Consider the following 22802-nt stretch of genomic DNA (forward strand, 5'->3'; position numbering starts at 1 on the left):
GGAAGGAGTGTATTTAAAGAAGTGATCATTTGGTTCTTCTACCTGTGTTCATTCATTTGAAAGTGATATAAATTCAGTTATACTCAACTCCTCATTCCCTAAAGCTCTGCAAGCATTTCTCCTTCAAACGCATGTCTATTCCCTTTGTGCAAGTTAGCATTGAATTTGCTGTCCCTCACCTTTAAAACAATGCATTCCAGATCACCACAACTTCGTATATGTATATATTTCAAAAAAACTCCATCTTGTGTCTGATACTCTTCCAATTACTTTAAATCTGTGCCCTCTGATTACTAACCACTGGCAACTAATTGTCTTTAATTACACAATGTTTTTCCTGATCTTCAACATCTTTATTGCATTTCCTCTTAAAGTTTCTTTCTTTACTGGTGATAAAGTGCTCTGGATCAGACTTTATAAATATGTAAGTTTGATCTTTTCAGATAGCTGGAAAGGGAAGAGATTACAATTGGAGAGGGAGAAAGAAGAAACCAATACACCATTTTAAAAAAAATAAAAAAATTTTTTTCAGAGCAAATCCCATGGGACAAGGGTAGAGTTTAATGGGCCTATTATTTCCCATAAGTGAATTTAACTTCAAAGTGGGCATGATATGATATCCGTGCTGAAAATGTGTTGCTGGAAAAGCGCAGCAGGTCAGGCAGCATCCAAGGAACAGGAGAATCGAAGTTTCGGGCATAAGCCCTTCTTCAGGAAGAAGGGCTTATTCCTGAAGAAGGGCTTATGCCTGAAACGTCGATTCTCCTGTTCCTTGGATGCTGCCTGACCTGCTGCGCTTTTCCAGCAACACATTTTCAGTTCTGATCTCCAGCATCTGCAGTCCTCACTTTCTCCTCCTTGATGTGATATCCATTTGAAAGGGACAAATATAAAATACATCTAAAAAATAAATGCCACAGGAATGCTAGTAACTAAATGAAATGTTTGATAATTGAATTATTGCCTTGTTTTCCTAAATTACAGATTAAAATTGAGATGCTGTTACATTAGTCAAACTAGATTATCAGGTGACCCTAAATGAAAGAAATGTGACATCTCCACACATACAAGTACCGAAAGATAAGCAATCTGTCCATTAACAATATTTGATATCATGTACAGGTTGACTGCAGAGGGTGTTAACCTCAACAGAATGTCAGTGATTGCTTGCTGTGTATTTGATGTCAAGTGGTATTTTTGAACTGAGAACTGAACTTGCTAGTCAGTTATGCTTGGAAGTGATAGCCGCCATGAGAGGGTTGTGTATGTCATTTTTACCAGTCATGGAATTTTAAGTCACATTTGTGAGTTAAACACATACTGCTGTCTTGCAAAGAATAGGGGGAAAACACTTTTAATGAAGAATTTACATTTATGTATGAGGAGAAAGTGAGGTCTGCAGATGCTGGAGATCAGAGCTGGAAATGTGTTGCTGGAAAAGCGCGGCAGGTCAGGCAGCATCCAGGGAACAGGAGAATCGACGTTTCGGGCATAAGCCCTTCCTGAAGAAGGGCGTATGCCCGAAACGTCGATTCTCCTGTTCCCTGGATGCTGCCTGACCTGCTGCGCTTTTCCAGCAACACATTTCCAGCTTACATTTATGTATGCCTTGTGATAAAATTCTGCAGTATATTAAAATGGTAACTTCTCCCTCTAACTAGAAATGCAGGTTTTCTAGAATGAATGAAGTAGTAAACTACATAAGGACATTTCCTCTGTTCATTTTTCCACATCTCCTCTTCAGTAGTGCATGAGAGCCTTTCATTTTCAATTTCAAGGAGATATGCATGAAAAAAATATCAATGAGGTAGTTTCTTATTGACTTCCTTGCTTGTTTAAGGAAACTCCTCTTCCTGGAGGATCCTTCACCTGTGAACAGCTGGTGTCCCTCAAAGTTCTACCTCTTCCACCAATACCACTGAACATTTGTTGGTTCTGCCACTAGCCATGCTCATTAATCTTAAACACAGGATGTGAGATGGGGTGAAAGTTATTTTATGTCAAGGCAATGTTTGACTGAGCATGTCATCAAGGAACCCCAGCAAAACCTGGATCAAATAAAAACTGGGGGAAAATATCCCTGGTTAGATTCCCACCTGGCACAAGGAAAATGTTTATACTTGTTAAAAGTCAATCAAATCTGTCCTGATCAGAAGACCTGCTTAGGGTAGTGTCTAGGCTCCACCACCTTTGGTTCCTTAATAGAAATTTTTAAAAAAAGCAAAGGAGCAAATCTGGGCCATTTGACCCCTGGAGCCTGCTCCACCATTCAGTATGATTATGGCTGACCATCAAGCTAAATACCTTTTAATGCTATTCTGTAAACCACTCTCACCCCCAATTATTTGAATCTGTTAGCCACAAGCTATATCTACCTCTCTTGAAAAAAATGTTTTGGCCTCAAACACTTCCTGTGGTCGTGAATTCTACAGGTTCACCACTCTCTCTGAAGAAACTATCTTCCCTTCAGTCCTAAAAGGTTTACCCCTTCTCTTTTTAAACTATGACTACTGGTTCTAGACTGCTCTCACCATCAGGAACATCCTTTCTGCATCTAACCTATCCAGTACTTCTAGAATTTAAGATCAGAAATGGGGGTATTTGCTGATAATTACATCATGTTCTGTATCATTTATGACTCCTCAGATATTGAAACAGTCTGTGTTCATGTGCAGAAATCTGGAAAACCCAGATTTGGGCTAATAAGGGGCAAGTAACATTCAGACCACATAAATGTAGTCAATGAATATCTTCAAGGGAGAATCTAACCACCTCAACTTGACATTCAATGGTATTGCCCATCACTGAATACTCCCCTTTCAATATCCTGGGGACTATCATTGGCTAGAGACGAGACAGGTCCGGCCATAGAAGTACTGTGGCTACAAGAGCAGGTTGGGAATCTTGCAACAAATAACTCACTACTTATTTCTTCCAAATCTGTCCACCATCTACAAGACACAAGTTAAGAGTGTGATGGAATACTTGTCACTTGCTTGTATAGTGCAACTCAACAACACTTGAAGCTTGGCATCATCCAGGACAATTCTGTACACTGCGCAAAGCACCCACAACGTTCAAAATTTACTCCCTCCAATACTGATATGGTGATTGTGGTATGTATCATTTGGTATACATTGCAGCAACTCCTCAAAGTTCCTTCGACAGCACATTCCAAACCTGTGACCTCTACCATCTGGAAGGACAAGGACACCAATACACCACAACCTGCAAGTTTCCCTCCAAGCTACACATACATTCACAAAATTGCTACACTGCAAGGGAGGCCATTCTGCCAATCATTTCTGCATAGTCTCTTTAACTGAGAATCTGTCTTAGTGCCGTTCTTCTGTCTTACCCCTGTAACACTGCAAATTGTTCCTCTTTGGACATAAGCTAATTCTTTCTGGTTGCCTTTGTGGATGCATCCTTAGGCAGGACTTATTGCATAAAAAAGTTTATCTTTGCTTTTGTCTTTTAATAATCTGTGCCTCTCATGAATGAGGACTCTTTCCCCTTATTTACGCTGTTTGGACTTCCTGTCATTTCGAATATTTCAATCAATTTCCTCAGTTATCTCTTCTCCAATATAAACACTCCTAACCCCTCCCATCAATCTTCCTAATTGTTTCCTCAACATGGTTATGTATCATTTCTACCTTTGGTAGTCTTGAAGATAAATGGGAGAGTTGAAATATTGAAACTCCTGTTAGCTTTATTGAATACAACAAACTCCCATTTTAAATTGAAAAAGTGCAACATGACTAGGTGGATGTGGAATTGGTTCTTATGTATGTTATTCATATGTAAAGTTTAAATTCTGATAATCCACCAAAGGTGAAAAGATGCAAACTTGTTACCTGGCATGACTCAATGGGCTCATTGTTGTTCTACAAAGATTTTGATCTTGAATTCCATAATAGCCTCACTCCTTCCCAGCTTGATAACCTTCCCCAGCCCTCAAGTTCTCTGCAATATCTGCACTCCAGTTCTGGCTTTTTGCTTATCCCTGATTTTCAATTGCACGCCTATTAAATATCTCCACTTATCCAACTCTTTCTCCTTTTTAAGGTACTGCTACCTCTCTGACCAACATTATGGTCACCTATTGCAATATTCGCTTTTGTGAATCTATCACATTTGTTTGAAATTGCTATTGTGAAGCTCTTTGGGATATTTTACTGTGGTTGTTGCAGTAAATTAGAAAATTGAGATTAGATGATCCCAAGGATGCATTTAAATGGGTCTGGGGGAGAGGAACCATTTACCTCTTCAGCAAAGCAATTAGGTTTTTTTTAATAGTATTGTTTTGTCAATTTTGCCAAATAGCAATGTTAATGAGCTTCACTTTGCAAAGTTGACTAAGGGAGGGAATACATGAGATGAAAGAATCTTTTGAATTGAGTAAATGGTTTGCCCCTCATTGAAATGTATGTTTTGTGCACTAGGGGAATTTATTTGGTACTAGAGTGTAAAGGAATATTGTAGAATAGGTGGTGAATGATTAAATTGTTTGCCCTTACCTTTAAATAGTACATGATGTAATATAAAGTGTAATTCTACCTGTTATAAATACTATTTCGGTTGACGTAATGCCTGTAGCTGTTTACTAGCTGGTGTTTGATTTTGATTTCGTATTTTTTGATCTTCGGGTGCCAAACCAACAAGACGGTCTACCAGGTTCCAAGTACTTCGTGAATGTTCTGGGGCACTCCCATTGTGGTGTTGATTTCCAAAAGCATTATATTTCAATAAAATGAAATAGTCCCTGAGGATTGTGTACTTTTATGTTTCTAACTATTCCGTGCTGACGCAGGTGATATCCTGATAATTGCAACAACACAGTGTAGAAAGATCACTGTGTAGAAAGGAGGCACTTTCTGACCGTCCCAATATGGAGCTGGATGTTGAAATGGTAGTGGGAAGAAAACCTTTTTAATAATGAGGAAATGTTTAATGTACATTTTCTGTTATGGTTTCAGAGAAGACACATGAATATGTAGATATTATCTGTCTTTATGGTGACACTCCCTTTACCTGCACAGTTTCTACAAAGGCAGCATTGTGTCCTTCCTTTTAAATAGATTGCTCATTTGTCATGAGGTCAAGAGGTTATGCTGAAATATAATTCTGTGGTCTGGATCCCATCTTTACTCAAGTGGTTTGTCTTCAACAGGGACTGGTTTGATGGACTCAGTTTGACATTTCCTGATGGTCAATTTTGTATAGTCACATTTGATTTAGCGGATGTTAGTAAGTCAATGACATTGTAGCCTAATCCTGACAGTAAAATGTGTTTGTCAGCAGGAATTATTGAATATTTCTCAGGAGGGTAAAGCCTGGCTGTTGTCTCTGTCCCAACCCCCACTCAGCCAGGCCAATTATTGTACCCTGACTGTTTTCATTGAGAAAAGGGAATTTAGCAAAAGATCAATTTGGACCTGCATGGCGTCTCATTTATTTCTATTCTACTGTATTTTTCTGGGATGCAGGGAGTGATAGCAACTTTTTTCCCTTTATTATTTTGCAATCTACACATCTCCTCCTCTTTAGACAGCAACTTCCCTTATTATTTTGCCCAAGTGGCTGTTCTTTATACAGAAGTTAATGAATGATGTATGCGTTCAGTATGTTCACTCTAAGCTGCATGGCCATACGCAGATGGTCAAGGTCTATTCATACCGTGATCAGCATGTAGAACCTGTTACCATGCACTATTTGTTGGTGAAAAGTAGAGGAATACAGCTCGCAAGCACACCTATTCCTATTGTCATACACTTCCCTAAAGGACATATGTATCACCTGATATGATCCACATATAACTCCAGACCCACAGCAATGTGGTTGATTCTTAACTACCCTCCTGAAATGTCTGATCAAGCCACTTGGTTCAAGAGCAATTCGTGTTGGACAATGCATGCTTGCCCTACCATGATAAAAGTGAATTTATATGCATACTTATAGTGGGAGTGACTAGATAAACATCAGATGCACTTTTTAAAATTCCCACTACTAGCATGTTAAAGATCACTATACCAGGTTATAGTCCAACAGATTTATTTGGAAGTCCTAGCTTTCAGAGTTCTGCTCCTTCAGGTAGTTAGTGGGGCAGGTTCATAAGACACAGAATTTATAGCAAAAGATCATCGTGTCATGCAATTGAAACAATAGATTGCTGTTAAGTCTTTCATCTTTTAGAATAGGTTGCAGGTTTTGGTTCACTAATATGTAAATCCCAGAACTTCTTTCAAGTCACATTTGAGATAACTTAAGGTTTTATATTTTTTTTTAAAAAAGTGACATCTCAGTTCAGACAATGCATTAAAGTTGTGAGATTAGAGTCTGTCTGTATCCCAGTCATGAGTCTATACTGGTTCTATTTCCAAAGTAGGAATTTGTAAAATGTGAAATGGATTAACTGCCTGCAGATTGGGTGCTTTTGGAACAAAAATAGAATTCAATCTGACTCAAGATTAAGATAGAGACAGACTCTAACCTTAAAACTTGAATGCATTGTCTGAGCTGAAATGTCACTTTTTAAAAAAAATATAAAACCTTAAGTTATCTTGGGAATGTGACTTGAAACAATTTCTAGGATTTACGTATTAATGAAAGACTTAACAGCAACCTAGGTTTGTTCAATATATCGTTTTATTTGCATGCCACTGTGATCTTTTGCCATAAATTGTGTCTTATGATCCTGCCCCACTAGTTAGTTGATGAAGGAGCTCTGAAAGCTAGTACTTCCAAATAAACCTGTTGGGCTATAATCTGGTATTGTGTAATTTTTAACATCCAACACTAGCACTTCCACATCGTGATCAATTGTAGCATTTGATCTGTGAGACTTGGCTGTCTGAACCATAAGGTACTTTGTTCCTGTTAAGTTTGCATATCACCAGTTTATTACAAGGCTGTGGGGTATAAATGGACATACTCTTGATGCTTATTTAAAATTTAGACCAGCAATGTTTAATTTGCAGATCTAATACCATGAAACAAAATTACTTTACAAGTATCAGTATAAAATCGAGCTGCTTGCCCAGTGACTGGTGAGAGATTTTCTACTCTCCTCTCAGACTGAGCTCTCCAACTGCATTGTTGATTGCATTCTCTGTTTCTCAAATGTGCTGACAAAGTGGAAGCCTGTAGTTTTGGAATTAATTTGCAATTCTTGGAGAAGTATATACTGAGACTGGTCAGATCATTAGGACTGTCACAATTAGTGATATAAATTGCTTTCTTGTCTGTCAGTGCATGTAACCATTTGGGCAGGCAGCTATAGGGTTCACTGTTAAAACAAGAAATACATGTTATACCTCCCTAACCTCCTATTCTGACAGGGCCTTTGCCAGACCTGGGAGACCCAGTATATTCAATACACAAACACCTTGAACAATAAAGATGGGGTCTAGTTAGCTCAGTTGGCTGGATGGTTGGTTTTGATGCAGAGTGACAAAAGTGTTGGTTCAATTCTCATACTAGTTGAAATGACCACGAAGAACACTTGAGGGCGGCACGGTGGTACAGTGGTTAGCACTGCTGCCTCGCAGCGTCAGAGACCCGGGTTCAATTCCTGCCTCAGGCGACTGACTGTGTGGAGTTTGCACGTTCTCCCCGTGTCTGCGTGGGTTTCCTCCGGGTGCTCCGGTTTCCTCCCACAAGTCCAAAAATGTGCAGGTCAGGTGAATTGGCCATGCTAAATTGCCCGTAGTGTTAGGTAAGGGGTAAATATAGGGGTATGGGTGGGTTGCGCTTCGGCGGGGCGGTGTGGACTTGTTGGGCCGAAGGGCCTGTTTCCACACTAAGTAATCTAATCTAATCTAAACACTCTTTTCAACCTCTCCTCTCGCCTGAGGTGTGGTGACCCTCTAATTAAACCACCAGTCATCTCTCCCTAATGAGAGAGCAACCCCACTGTCCAGTAGGACAATTGCAACTTTACAGTTTGCTTTTCCTCTATTTGTATCAGTTGGATGAATGGTTCTCCAGTTAGACACCATTTTAAAAAAAGGATTTAGGATATCAAAGTTGGACAAAAGCATAACAAAAAGTAATGTGAATATAAATTTATGTACAACCACTAGATATCATTACAAGGAAAACTCAGTGCGATGCAAGTGCCAGATTAGGGTGGTGTGTTATGTAGATGTGGCTGTACATTTTGAGAGTTAAAAGCAGCAGAACTACCAGGCACGGCAACAATAGATGTAACACTGGGTTGAACAACTCTAGTAGTTTGCTGTCTGGAGACAAAAACAAATTAAAGTTCAGCCAATCAGTTTAAATGATACCCTGATTAAAATTAACAATTTCCAATCAAGTTTGAATTGAGTATATTGACAATCTTAAAAGCCAATCCGATACTCTGGGGTTTAAGATGGGGGGGGCGGGAAGAGCGATATTTAACAGTTGAGGGGAGAATTGCCAAGCCTAGCATGTACCAAATTGCTTGGAAAAAAAAACATTTCTCTCCAAAGTACTTTTTCAATCAGTAACCTGTGATGCAGAAATTCCTAACCAGGAGAAAAGAAGACACCAGTAGATCGAAAGACAAGAACTTGCAGCTGCCTGGTTTTGAGACAAGTGTTGTTTTGTAAACCTTTAATTGGGAGTTTTATTGGACTAGTATTACAGAAGGAAAGGTAGAAGATAGGTTAGAAAAGAAATCGTAAATAGTGTTTTGTTAATTATTCTGTTATACTTTAAGAAATAAAGTTGTTAATTTTTACTTGAAATAGATCTTGGCCACTCAAACTTTTACAGACTACTGCATGGGATAAGTCTTTTGTGTTGCTGGTTTTAAATTAAGTAGGAGAGTTTACTCCGTGTTGTAACAGGTGAAATCTGTACATGCATTTTCAGTATAGTTTTTAATGACACCGGTTTGTCCTGAGGTGAGGTAATGGTAGGTAATTTGTATGCGAAAACACCTGCAAACAACATTGGGATGATGGCCAGATCATCTATTTTAATGTCAGTTCAGGGCACCAGGGAGAGATCTCCTCCTCCTTGTCCAAAATAGTGCAATGGCATCTTTTATACAATGGAACCTTGATTTAACAGCTAGCATGAGATGATAAGCGAGGTACTGCCTTGGTTTCCCACAGGGAATGCCAGCCTACATTCTGTGCTCAAGGTCCTGGAGTGAAGTTCGAGCCATAGTGTTCCAAATCGGAACTGAACTTGTCACAACTGAGCCATGATGGCATAGTTCAGTTCCACAACTTTCTGTTCAGATCAGGAACAAGAATTTCTTGGGGCCTAAAAATCACTTTTTTTTTTGTATAGTTTACCAAACCGGATTCACCTTGAATGTGTTGTTGCTTTTATAGAGTTTGACTTTCAAGACTTTATTATTGCTTTTCTCTCCATATGTCATAGTCATAGAGCTGTACAGCACAGAAACAGACCCTTGTCCATGCCAACCAGATATCCCAACCCAATTTAGTCGCATCTACCAGCACCCGACCTATTCATATACCCATTCAGATGCCTTTTAAATGTTGCAATTGTACTAGCCTCCACCGCTTCTTCTGGCAGCTCATTCCATACACATACCACCATCTGTGTGGAAAAGGTTGCCTTGTAGGTCTCTTTTATATCTCCCCCTCCACCCCCCCACCCCCACCCCCACCCCCTCACCCCAAACCTATGCCCTCTAGTTCTGGACTCCACCACACCAGGGAAAAGACTTTGTCTATTTACCCTACCCACGCCTCTCATTATTTTATAAACCACTATAAGGTCATCCTTCTGCCTCTGACACACCAGGGAAAACAGCCCCAGCCTATTCAGCCTCTCCTATAGTTTAAATCCTCCAACCCTGGCAACATCCTTGGGAATCTTTTCTGAACCCTTGCAAATTTCACAACATCTTTCTGATAGGAAGGAGACCAGAATTGCATGCAATATTCCAACAGTGGCCTAACCAATGTCCTGTACAGATGCAACATGACCTCCCAATTCCTGTACTCAATACTCTGACCAATAAAAGAAAGCATACCAAATGCCGCCTTCACTATCCTATCTACCTGCAACTCTACTTTCAAGGAGTTATGAACCTGCACTCCAAGGTCTCTTTGTTCAGCAACACCCTTTAGGACCTTATTATTTTAAGTGTATAAGCCCTGCTAAGATTTGGTTTCCCAAAATGATGCACCTTGCGTATATTGAAATTAAACTCCATCTGCTGTTCCTTGGCCCATTGGCCCATCAGATCAAGATCCCATTGTAATCTCAGGTAACCATCTTCGCTGTCTGCTACAACTCCAATTTTGGTGTCATCTACAAACTAACTCACTATACCTCTTAGGCTCGCATCCAAATCATTTATGTAAATGATGAAAAGTAGTGGACCCAGTACTGATCCTTCTGGCACTTCACTGGTCACAGGCCTCCAGTCTGGAAAAACAACCCTCCACCACCACCCTCTGTCTTCTACATTTGAGTCAGTTCTGTATCCAAATGGCTAGTTCTCCCTGTATTCCATGAGATCTAACATATGCATTCCAAGACATACAGCACATTTTTCAAGATGTCACCATCTATTTCCCGACATTCTATATCTTCCATGTTCTTTTCCACAGTATACACTGATGCAAAATGCTCATTTAGTATCTTCCCCTATCTCCTGTGGTTCCACACAAAGGCCACCTTGCTGATCTTTGAGGGCCCTATTCTCTCCCTAGTAACCCTTTTGTCCTTAATGTATTTACAAAACCTTTTGGATTCTCCTTAATTCTATTTGCCAAAGCAATCTCATGTCCCCTTTTTGCCCTCCTGATTTCTCTCTTAAGTATACTCCTACTGCCTTTATACTCTTCTGAGGATTTACTCAATTCATCCTGTCTATACCTGACATATGCTTCCTTCTTTTTATTAACTCAACCTTCAATTTATTTAGTCATCCAGTATTCCCTCCACCTACCAGCCTTTCCTTTCAAACTAAAAGAAATATCCTCTCTCTGGACTCTGGTTATCTCATTTCTGAAGGCTTCCCATTTTTCAACCGTTCCTTTACCTGCGAACATCTGCGCCCAATCAGCTTTTGAAAGTTCTTGCCTAAAACCGTCAAAATTGGCTTTTCTACAATTTAGAACTTCATCTTTTAGATCTGGTCTATACTTTTCCATCACTATTTTAAAACTAATACAATTATGGTCATTGGCCCCAAAGTGCTCCCCCACTGACTCCACGGTCACCTGCTCTGCCTTATTTCCCAAGAGTAGGTCAAGTTTTTTTGCACCTTCTCGAGGAGGTACATCCACGTACTGAATCAGAAAATTGTCTTGTACGCACTTAAGAAATTTCTCTCCATCTAAATGCTTAACACTATGACAGTCCCGGTCGATGTTTGGAAAGTTAAAATCCCTGACCAAAACCACCCTATTATTCTTACAGAGAACAGATCTCCTTACAAATTTGTTTCTCAATTTCCCTCTGACTATTAGGGGGTCTATAATACAATCCCAATAAGGAGATCATCCCTTTACTTCTCCATTCCACCCAAATAACTCCTTGAATGTATTTCCAGGAATGGCCTTCCTCAGTACAATTGCAATGTTGAATCTGACCAAAAATGCCACTTCCCCTCCCCTCGTGCCTCCCTTTCTGTCCTTCTGTAACATTTGTGTCCTGGAACATTTAAGCTACCAGTCAGAGATGTACAGCATAGAAACAGACCCTTCAGTCCAACTCGCCCATGCCGACCAGATATCCCAACCCAATCTAGTCCCACCTGCCAGCACCCGGTCCATATCCCTCCAAACCCTTCCTGTTCATATACCTATCCAAATATCTCTTAAATGTTGCAATTGTACCAACCTCCACCACTTCCTCTAGCAGCTCATTCTACACACATACCACCCTCTGCGTGAAAACCTTGCCCCGTAGGTCTCTTTTGTATCTTTCCCCTCTCACCCTAAACCTATGCCCTCTCGTTCTGGACTCCCCGACCCCAGGGAAAAGACTTTGCCTATTTACCCTATCCATGCCCCTCATAATTTTGTAAACCTCTATAAGGTCACCCCTCAGCCTCCGACACTGCAGGGAAAACAGCCCCAGCCCGTTCAGCCTCTCCCTATAGCTCAAATCCTCCAATCCTGGCAAAATCCTTGGAAATCTTTTCTGAACCCTTGCAATTTCCACAACATCCTTCCGATAGGAAGGAGACCAGAATTGCATGCAATATTTCAACAGTGGCCTAACCAATGTCCTGTACAGCCGCAACATGACCTCCCAACCCCTGTACTCGATACTCTGACCTATAAAGGAAAGAATACCAAACGCGTTCTTCATTATCCTATTGACCTGCGACTGCACTTTCAAGGAGCTATGAACTTGCACTCTTTGGTCAGCAACACTCCCTCAGACCTTATTATTTAAGTGTACAAGTCCTGCTAAGATTTGCTATCCCAAAATGCAGCACCTCGCATTTATCTGAATTAAACTCCATCTGCCACCTCTCAGCCCATTGGTCCATCTGGTCCAGATCCTGTTGTAATCTGAGGTAACCATCTTTGCTGTCCACTACACCACCAATTTTGGTGTCATCTGCAAACTTACTAACTGTACCTCTTATGCTCTCATCCAAATCATTTATATAAATGACAAAAAGTAGAGGATCCAGCACCGATCCTTGTGGCACTCCACTGGTCACAGGCCTCCAGTCTGAAAAACAACCCTCCACCACCACCCTCTGTCTTCTACTTTTGAGCCAGTTCTGTATCCAAATGGCTAGTTCTCCCTGTATTCCGTGAGATCTAACCTTGCTAATCAGTCTCCCATGGGGAACCTTGTCGAACACTTTACTGAAGTCCATATAGATCACATCTACCGCTCTGTCCTCATCAATCCTTTTTGTTACTTTCTCAAAAAACTCCATCAAGTTTGTGAGACATGATTTCCCATGCAAAAAGCCATGTTGACTATCCCTAATCAGTCCTTGCCTTTCCAAATACACGTACATCCTGTCCTTCAGGACTCCCTCCAACAACTTGCCCACCACCGACATCAGGCTCTCACTGGTCTATAGTTCCCTGGCTTGTCGTTGCCACCCTTCTTACACAGTGGCACTACATTAGCCAACCTCCAGTCTTCCGGCACTTCACCTGTGACTATTGATGATACAAATATCTCAGCAAGAGGCCCAGCAATCACTTCTGTAGCTTCCCACAGAGTTCTAGGGTACACCTGATCAGGTCTTGGGAAATAATCCACTTTTATGCATTTCAAGACATCCAGCACTTCCTCATCTGTAACATGGACATTTTGCAAGATGTCATCATCTATTTTCCTACAGTCTATATCTTCCATATCCTTTTCCACAGTAAATATTGATGCAAAATACTCATTTAGTATCTCCCCCATTTTCTGCGGCTCCACACAAAGGCCACCTTGCTGATCTTTGAGGGGCCCTATTCTCTCCTGAGTTACCCCATTGTCCTTAATATATTTGTAAAAACTCTTTGGATTCTCCTTAATTCTATTTGCCAAAGCTATCTCCTGTCTCCTTTTTGCCCTCCTGATGTCCTTAAGTATACTCTTACTTCCTTTATACTCTTCTAAGGATTCACTCGATCTATCCTGTCTATACCTGACATATGCTTCCTTCTTTTTCTGAACCAAACACTCAATTTCTTTAGTCATCCAGCATTCCCTATACCACCAGCCTTTCCTTTCACCCTGACAGGAATATACTTTCTCTGGATTCTCGTTATCTAATTTCTGAAGGCTTTCCATTTTCCAGTCATCCCTTTACCTGCGAACATCTGCCCCCATTCAGCTTTCGAAAGTTCTTGCCTAATACCGTCAAAATTGGTCTTTCTCCAATTTAGAACTTCAACTTTTAGATCTGGTCTATTATTTTCTGTCATTATTTTAAATCTAATAGAATTATGGTCGCTGGCCCCAAAGTGCTCCCCCACTGACACCGCAGTTACCTGCCCTGCCTTATTTCCCAAGAGTAAGTCAAGTTTTGCACCTTCTTTAATAGGTACATCCACATTGAATCAGAAAATTGTCTTGTATGCACTTAACAAATTCCTCTCCATCTAAATGCTTAACACTATGGCAGTCCCAGTCTATTTTTGGAAAGTTACAAGCCCCTACCATAAGCACCCTATTTTTCTTACAGATAGCTGAGATTTCCTTATAAGTTTGTTTCTTAATTTCCCTCTGACTATTAGGAGGTCTATAATACAATCCCCAATAAGGTTATCATCTCTCTCTTATTTCTCAGTTCCACCCAAATAACTTCCCTGGATGTGTTTCTGGGAATATCCTCCCTCAGCACAGCTGTAATGGTATCTGTGGTGTAAAATTCCAAGCAGTGGAATGTGGTGAAACGGTTAAAAATTATGTCCCAATACATGTGTGAATCTAACCGGAATGGAGGTGTTGCTTAGTCCCGTGTGAATCTTATTACACACCTCCCCGTGTGAATCTTCTTATCTGTATGTAACCAGAATGGAATGTGTTTTTTAGCCTTGCTCTGCTGTTCACATGAATGTTTATATCTGGAAAAGAGTATATCAGCTGGAAAAGTCTCCAGTTCGGTGAGTCTGCTCCGGGGTTACGTTTAACCGCCGAGCGTGGGTTGTTGGCAACCGCTCTACGAGAACTGACGGCTCCCAGTTCCGGTAACATGTAGAGTGAGTATAAGCCGGACCCGTTGTGGCGACGCTGCGGGGAATAAAATGCCCATATTCTAGCAGACTCGCCTCTTGGTCGTTTGTTCTGTGTCAGACTACTCTCCTACGAACCTGACCTTGAGAATTTTTTAAAACATTTGGCGTAGTCGAGCAGGATCAATCGCAATTGAGGAGAGATTTTGATACAGAACAATGTTTTAGAAAAAGACTAAGAAACCAGAAGAACAAACTGTGGAGGTCCCGACCGTCCCGGGATGGCATGGATGTGGGCATGTACGTGGCAGTTTGTTTGAGAGAGGATCCCAGTCCTGTCGAAGAACCCCTTGCCTGGGGTACAGCGGAGGATGTGGGCATGTCCAAAAAGCTGAAGCGGAGTTAACAGAATTGAATGGGATTGAACTGAACTGAACTGAGTGGAACTGAAGTGAATCAAATTGAACGGAACAAAATGGAACTGAGCTAAATTGAATTGAAATGGACGGAACTGAATTGAACACAATTGAATTGAACTGAACAGACCTGAACTGAGCTGAATTGAACTACACTGAATTGACTGAACTGAAATTAACTGAAACGAATTGAACTGAATTAAGCATAATGTAACACATGTATTGGGCCAAGCAGTGGAATGTGGTGAAACGGTTAAAAATTATGTCCCAATACATGTGTGAATCTAACCGGAATGGAGGTGTTGCTTAGTCCCGAGTGAATCTTATTACACACCTCCCCGTGTGAATCTTCTTATCTGTATGTAACCAGAATGGAATGTGTTTTTTAGCCTTGCTCTGCTGTTCACATGAATGTTTATATCTGGAAAAGAGTATATCAGCTGGAAAAGTCTCCAGTTCGGTGAGTCTGCTCCGGGGTTACGTTTAACCGCCGAGCGTGGGTTGTTGGCAACCGCTCTACGAGAACTGACGGCTCCCAGTTCCGGTAACATGTAGAGTGAGTATAAGCCGGACCCGTTGTGGCGACGCTGCGGGGAATAAAATGCCCATATTCTAGCAGACTCGCCTCTTGGTCGTTTGTTCTGTGTCAGACTACTCTCCTACGAACCTGACCTTGAGAATTTTTTAAAACAGTATCCCTTATCAAAACTGCCTCCCCCCCCCCCCCACTTACCTCTCTTTCTATCCTTCCTGTAGCATTTGTATCCTGGAACATTAAGCTGCCAGTCCTGTCCATCCCTGAGCCATGTTTCTGTAATTGCTATGATATCCCAATCCCATGTTCCTAACCATGCTCTGAGTTCATCTGCCTTCCCTGTTAGGCCCCTTGCATTGAAATAAATGCAATTTAATTTATTAGTCCTACCTTGTCCCTGTTTGGTTTGTTTGTTTGTTTGGCTTCTGTTCTCAACTGTAGATCAGTCTCAGATTGATCTCTTTCCTCACTATCTCCCTGGGTTCCCCCACCCCCCCACCTCACTAGTTTAAATCCTCCTGAGCAGCTCTAGCAAACCTCCCTACCAGTATATTAGTCCCCTTCCAATTTAGGTGCAATCCGTCCTTCTTGTACAGGTCACTTCTACCCCAAAAGAGATTCCAATGATCCAAAAATGTGAATCCTTCTCCCATACACCAGCTCCTCAGCCACGCATTCATCTGCTCTATTCTCCTATTCCTGCCCTCACTATCTTGTAGCACTGGGAGTAATCCAGATATTACTACTCTCAAGGACCTCCTTTTTAAATTCCTGCCTAACACTCTGTAATCTCCCTTCAGAATCTCCACCTTTTCCCTTCCTATGTCAATGGTTCCAATATGGACAATGACCTCTTGCTGGCCCCTCTCCCCCTTGAGAACATTCTGCATCCTCTCTGAGACATCCTTGATCCAGTCTTGTCCATCCCTGAGCCACACTTCTGCAATTGCTATGATATCCCAGTCCCATGATCTGAACCATGCCCTGAGTTCATCTGCCTTCCCTGTTAGGCCTCTTGCATTGAAGTAAATGCTGTTTAATTTATCTCCCAGTGCAGTTTTATTTTGCTTTGTCCCTGACTGTTTGACTCGCTTCTTTTCTGAACTGTACCAGTCTCAGATTGATCGCTTTCCTCAGTATCTCCCTGCATCCCAACCCTCTTTTTTTTTTTTTGTTTCCCCTCCCCTCCACACCTTATTAGTTAAAATCTTCCCAAGCAGCTCGAGCAAATCTCTCTGCCAGTATATTAGTCACCTTCCAATTCAGGTGCAATCAGTCTGTCATTGTACAAGTCACTTCTACCCCAGAAGAGATTCCAATGATCCAAAAATGTGAATCCTTCTCCCATACACCACTCCTGTGCCATGAATTCATCTGCTCTATCCTCTTCTCACTAGCTTGTAGCACCGGGAGTAATCCAGATATTACTACCCTTGAGGGCCTCCATTTTAAATTCCTGCCTAACTCTCTTTATATTCTCCCTTCAGAATCTCATCCTTTCTATGTCCTTGGTTCCAATGTGTACAACGTGTTCCGGCTGGGCGCTCTTCCCCCTTGAGAACATTCTGCACCCTCTGAGACATCCTTGATCCTGGCACTATTCTGATTTTGCACTGCTGGCCACAAACATTTTCTGTGCCTCGGATTAGAGGGTCCCCTAACACAACCAATCTCTTGGAACCTGACATACCCCTCATTGCATTAGAGCAGGTCTTGATACCAGGAACTTGGCTGTTTGTGCTACGTTCCCCTGAGAATCCATTTCCCCCTCCTACATTTTCCAAAACAGCATATTTGTTTGAAATGGGGATAGCCACAAGACTCCTGCACTACCTGCCTACCTCTCTTACCTTGCCTGGAGTTAACCCATCTATGTGACTGTGTATCTGCGATTTTTCTCCCTTCCTAACTGCCATCCGTCACACCCCCTTGCTATTGTAAATTCCTCATTGCCTCTAACTGTTGCTCCAACCAATCCATTTGATCTGAAAGGATTTGCAACCAATGGTATTTATTGCATATATAATCCTCAGCACGTAAACTCCCAAATCTAAAAAGAAGACATATCACTCTACTAAAGACCATTGTGGAGAGTGAAGAAAGTTAGCACAAATTGCAGCAGGACCTTGATCAGCTGGGAAAGTAGGCTGAGAAATGGCAAATGGGGTTAAATATAGACAAGCGTGAGATCTTGCATTTTGGGAAGTCAAATCAAGGCAGGAGTTTCATGGTGAATGGTAGGCACTTAAGGATCTTGGAGTTCAGGTGCACGATTCTCTAAAGGTGGAGTCACGGGTAGACAGGGCAGTGAAGGTGGCTTTTGGCACACTGGCCTTCGTCAGTCAGGGCATTGAGTATAGAAGTTGGAAAGTTATGTTGCAGTGGTACAGAACATTGGTGAGGCCGCATTCGGAGTATTGTGTGCAGTTTTGGTCATCTTGCTATTGGAAGGAAGTTATTAAACTGGAAAGAGTGCAGCAGAAATTTACAAGGATGTTGCCTGGATTCAGTGGTCTGAGTTATAGGACAAGCTAGAACGTTTTTTTTTCTTTAGAGTGTAGGAGACTATAGAAGTGTACATAAGATCACGAGAGGCATGAATAGGGTGAATGCACTCTGTCTTTTTACCAGGGTTCGAGAATCGAGGACTAGAGGACATCAGCTTAATATAAGAGGGGAAAGAATAAAAGGGAACCTGAGGGGCAACGTTTTTACACTAAGGTGGTACACAAATGGAATGAGATGCCAGCGGAAGTGGTTGAGGCAGGTACATTAACAACATAATTAAAAGACATTTGGACAAATACATGGATAGGAAAGGTTTCGAACGATATGGGTCTAATGCAGGGAAATGGGGTTAGCATGGATGGACATTTTGGTTGGTATGGACCAGTTTGGGCCAAAGGGGCTGTCTCTGGTGTAGGACTCTGACTCTGACTCCATCCCGTGTCCACCTTGTCAAGACCATTTCAGGATTTTCTCTGCTTCAATCAAATCATTCTTCTAAACTCCAGTGGAAACACGTTGTCGTTCACAAGACAATCTGCTCATGCCAGATAGTAATCTGGTAAATCGCTTATGAACTGTCTCCCATGCATTTACATCCTCTCTTTAAATAGGGAGGCTAAATCAGCTCTCAGTAGTTAAGATGTGGTCCTACCAATGTCCTTGTCATTGTTTAGCAATTACAGATTTCTAAATACCAGTGATGGATAGGAATATGGGGCAATGTCAAATAAAAACATTTTGAATAGGGCATTCAGCTCTGACCATATTGGATGGTAGAACAACCTTGCTGTCTAAATACCTGACTCCTGTTTCTATGTTTTATGGTAACCAGCTCATAAATGAACTGATAATGAAGGTGGTTTTGATGCAGTGCCTGGTGTGTGACTTGAAACTGAGCCTCATACGTAATCTGTTGTCCATAATACATGTAAGACTTTTTAATGATAAATTAGAGCAACCATTAAGTTCATGAGGAATTATTAGCCAATCTCTGACTGCTAACTTGTAAAGTGAATTAAAGCCATTAAATGGAGAAACAACATTTTGTCTTTTGTCATGCAGTGACTGATATTCACGACAGGGGCTATATATATATATCCTAGTCTTTCTTTCACACTGAAGAGTGTCTAAAATAGATACTAGAAGACTGTCTCCTGTGTTCATAGATTTAATGTAAAATCATATTTAGTTGGCCCTAAACACCTTCTGGATGAAGGACAATTCAATAACAGGTATAATTATGTGGTCTCAAGATCATACTAGATGTAATGCTAGAATAACTATACAGTTATACAGGATAAGTGTCCTTTGAATCTGACAGAATATCTCATAAAAGTCGGGGATATATTTTGAGTAGATTTACTGGTGAGTATACTTTCAGCCTTAAGTCTTGGGATTCACCACTAAACTTCTCTCTGCTTTTCTAATGTGCTCATCTCCTTTGAGACATTTCTTAAATTCTATCTCTATGACCTGGTTACCTGTTGCCAATGCTGTCTTTCAGATGAGATGCCAAACTGAAGTCCCACCTGCCACCTTCTTTTGAATGTAAAGGATCCCTTGGCACTAATTTAAAGAGCAGGAAGTTCTCCCTGGCAAACATCTGTCCCTCAATTAATGGCTTTAAACACTTATTTTAAAAACAAACCCTAATTAGCTGACCATTTTTCATGTCGTTGTTATCCCCACTTCACCACCCTGCCCTTTATCTGCAGCTCCCCCCATACCCACCAGCCCTGAAGAAAGGTTACACCCAAAACACTGACTTCTGCACCTCTTGATGCTGCCTAGCTTGCTGTGTTCTTACAACTTCCTGCCTGTCAACTTTGGATTCCAGTATCTGCAGTTTTTTTGTCTCGATGGAATGTGCTCGGCATTAAATTGGCTGCATTTTCTATTCTTTAAAGTACATCATGGCTGTAAAGTTGTTTAGGTTTTTAAGAGGTCAAGAAATGCACTGTCAATGCAAGTCCTTTTAGTTTTACAACATTTTTGTATCAATCGGTACTTGGGTTAATGTAGTAATATTTGGTTCATTTTAGTTGAGGCGTTATTTTGGGAGCAATCTTGTGCCACATTTTCCACCTAAGAGTTATCTCGCACAAACTGAGTCTACAGCTGAAGAAAGAAGACTTCAATTACAGCAGTATCTTCAGAAAGGTAAGTCTATCAAATTGATTGTTTAATCTTTTATAGCTAACCTAATTGTCTTGTACAAGTGGCCCTTTGGCTCAGTTAAGTATGTGTTTTAGGAGTGAGAGGGGAGAGAAACAGCCAGCATTCCAGCTCTAATCCTGACACACTGAAGTGGGTTGGGACATGCTATCCTTCTCCGACATGCTATCCTTGTCCAACATTCACATGTAATCATTTTATTTCTTCACTTCCCCAGTCCCAGTTTGTGGTCTGACTCTTTTCTTCTCCTCATTGCTCCCTGTGAAAAATTCTGTGGGAAAAGAAGCAGGAGAGCTCCTGCAATTCGGTGGACTAAAGTTCCAGCAATTTCAAAAGTTATTGCAATATTTCAATACCCTTGGTTAAATTAAAAAAAAAATCAAAAATGACTCAAACCAAAGCCACTTTTGGATTAGTCTTGCACCAATAGTTTTCATTGAGTGGCTGTCATCGGTGAAAGTGGAATAGTGTTTAATGGGATTAAATTAGCTGAATTCAGGTTTCTCTAACACACTGAAGCCACAGCATAGTTATGTAATCAGCACAATTTTAATTGTAGAAATTTGAAAGCACTCAAGGTGCCACAGCCATTGGAAAAACTTGGTGGGAGGCAGCAGGCAGGCTAGAAGAAGCTAAGATGCAAAATAAATTGAGACATTTCCTGGTAAACCAGAATGAGGAAACGAAGGGGAAGCGGTGCTTCAAAGGGATCTTTGGACCACAAATTGGCGATTCCCAGCACCAACCTTGTGTGGAATCTATTCATTTGGGTCTCTGTTGGCTGGCTTCTGCCAGCATTGACTGAACTCCTACTGCAACTGGATGCTCAGTGATTTGGTTCTATTTGAATGCGGCCTAGAAGTTAATTTATCCATGCTCCACACTCTAAGTAGAGGACAGCGTGAGAGTCGATCAATCACTTTTCTCATTCTCCATTCTAACCTTGGGTTAAGATCAAGCTAAAATCATCATTGTCTTTTGAAAGATTCTTTAATTTGAGTCAAATACCCTGTGGTACCCAAAGTTTCATTGCTAGGTTAATAAAGTCTGTTGCAATGTTGTGACTTCAGGCAGGTACCTCCTCATCACATGCAATTTTCAGTGATTGACTCACAAAGCAAATTTATCTTTGTGATCACAAAATTGATATGCACTTACCTTAGATGAAATATAAAATGAAAGATGTGATATCGTGAGAAACGTTTTACAAACTTTCAGAATGACTGTGTAAATGACAAATCTATTCCAATAGAGATCATGTGAGGTGGAATAGGAGTTACCTAAACTCTGGAAAATAAGTATCTGAGTAAGATAAAGATGTAAAGGGATCTGAGGGCACAGAGACACAAATCATTAGAAGTAGGAATGCAGGTTTACAAAATCATCAGTACAGATAAAGAACAGAGGTTAACTGTAGAGGAATTGAATTCAAAGTGGAGAGGTTTTTCAGTGTGAATAAATAACTCACTACAACTTAAAGAACTTGAGGCAACTGGAATAGATATCTTTTAAAGGGAAGATAGATAACTACAGAAGAGAGAATGTAATAGAAGACTATATTGTTGGACTTGGAGAAAATAAGGCAGAATTAAGTTTGTGAAACATAAATTTTGCCATAGACCAATTGGACCAAATGATGTATTGGTGTGTTGTGTAATGTAGTAACGTGTTCTCCCTACCTAGGGAAGGGCATATTAGCCGTGGATGTAGTGTAATGCAGCTTCATCAAAATGGTACCTGAAATGATTGTCCTTTTGAAGAGAGATTGGGCCTACATTCTGTACCGTTTAAAAGAATGTGGTGCAATCGAATCAAATCCTTTAAGGATCAGCAGGGTAGATGTAGGATCATTTTCACTGCCTGTGGAATCTAGAAACAGGTTAAACAGTTTCAGAATAAAAAGTGGGCTATTTGGGACTGAGGAAGAAGTTCTTCAACCAGAGGGTAGTGGATCTTTGAAATCCTGTATCCCAGAAGGCTGCAGAGGCTCAGGCATTGAGTATGTTCATGACTGAGGTTGATATCCTTTGCTATCTTTAATATTTAGAAATATATGGAGACAGTTCAGGAAAAATGCATTTAGATAGAAGATGGAGATGAATGTTGGAGCAGGTTCAAGGGGCCAAATAGCCTGCGCTTGCTCCAATTCCTTTGTTACTATGTTTAACAAGTATACTTGGAGCCAGTATGCCATGCAAATTTGAAAGCGGCATTAATGGGCTGAGGACCTGAACCAATATCTTTATCATTTTTGCAGATTAAAATTAGTCTGTTAACTTTATTTATAAGTTAAATCCAGTTATAAATCATAAGATACAGGAGAAAGGACGAAGCTTGGAAATTATTAATACAACTTATGCCATGAAGCAGGCCTACTTGCACTGTTATTTTTCAGTGCTAATGATCATTCTTTGAGTTTTATGTTTATACAATAAAAGGTTTAGTATTTTAGCTTTTAAAATAGATATTGTTTTGAGGGGAAGGTGATGAAGTGATAATGTCACTGGATTAATAAGCCAGGCCCACACTAATGCTATAGGG

At 40.8% G+C, this 22802-nt stretch overlaps 1 protein-coding gene across 3 annotated transcripts in view; it reads left to right on the forward strand.

The window, feature by feature from the left end:
- LOC122549487 (sorting nexin-31-like) overlaps positions 1–22802 on the forward strand; it is a 128110-nt gene that overhangs the window by 5186 nt on the left and 100122 nt on the right. For all 3 annotated transcript variants that reach the window (XM_087986285.1, XM_087986284.1, XM_087986286.1), the window contains exon 3: positions 20129–20246. In XM_087986285.1, the coding sequence (XP_087842411.1) occupies positions 20129–20246 (118 nt within the window). The remainder of the gene's footprint in view (positions 1–20128; positions 20247–22802) is intronic.

This window comes from Chiloscyllium plagiosum, unplaced genomic scaffold (assembly GCF_037043375.1).
Source record: "Chiloscyllium plagiosum isolate Xiang-an unplaced genomic scaffold, Cpla_swu_hap1 HiC_scaffold_4, whole genome shotgun sequence".
In the NCBI taxonomy this organism is placed as follows: domain Eukaryota; kingdom Metazoa; phylum Chordata; class Chondrichthyes; order Orectolobiformes; family Hemiscylliidae; genus Chiloscyllium; species Chiloscyllium plagiosum.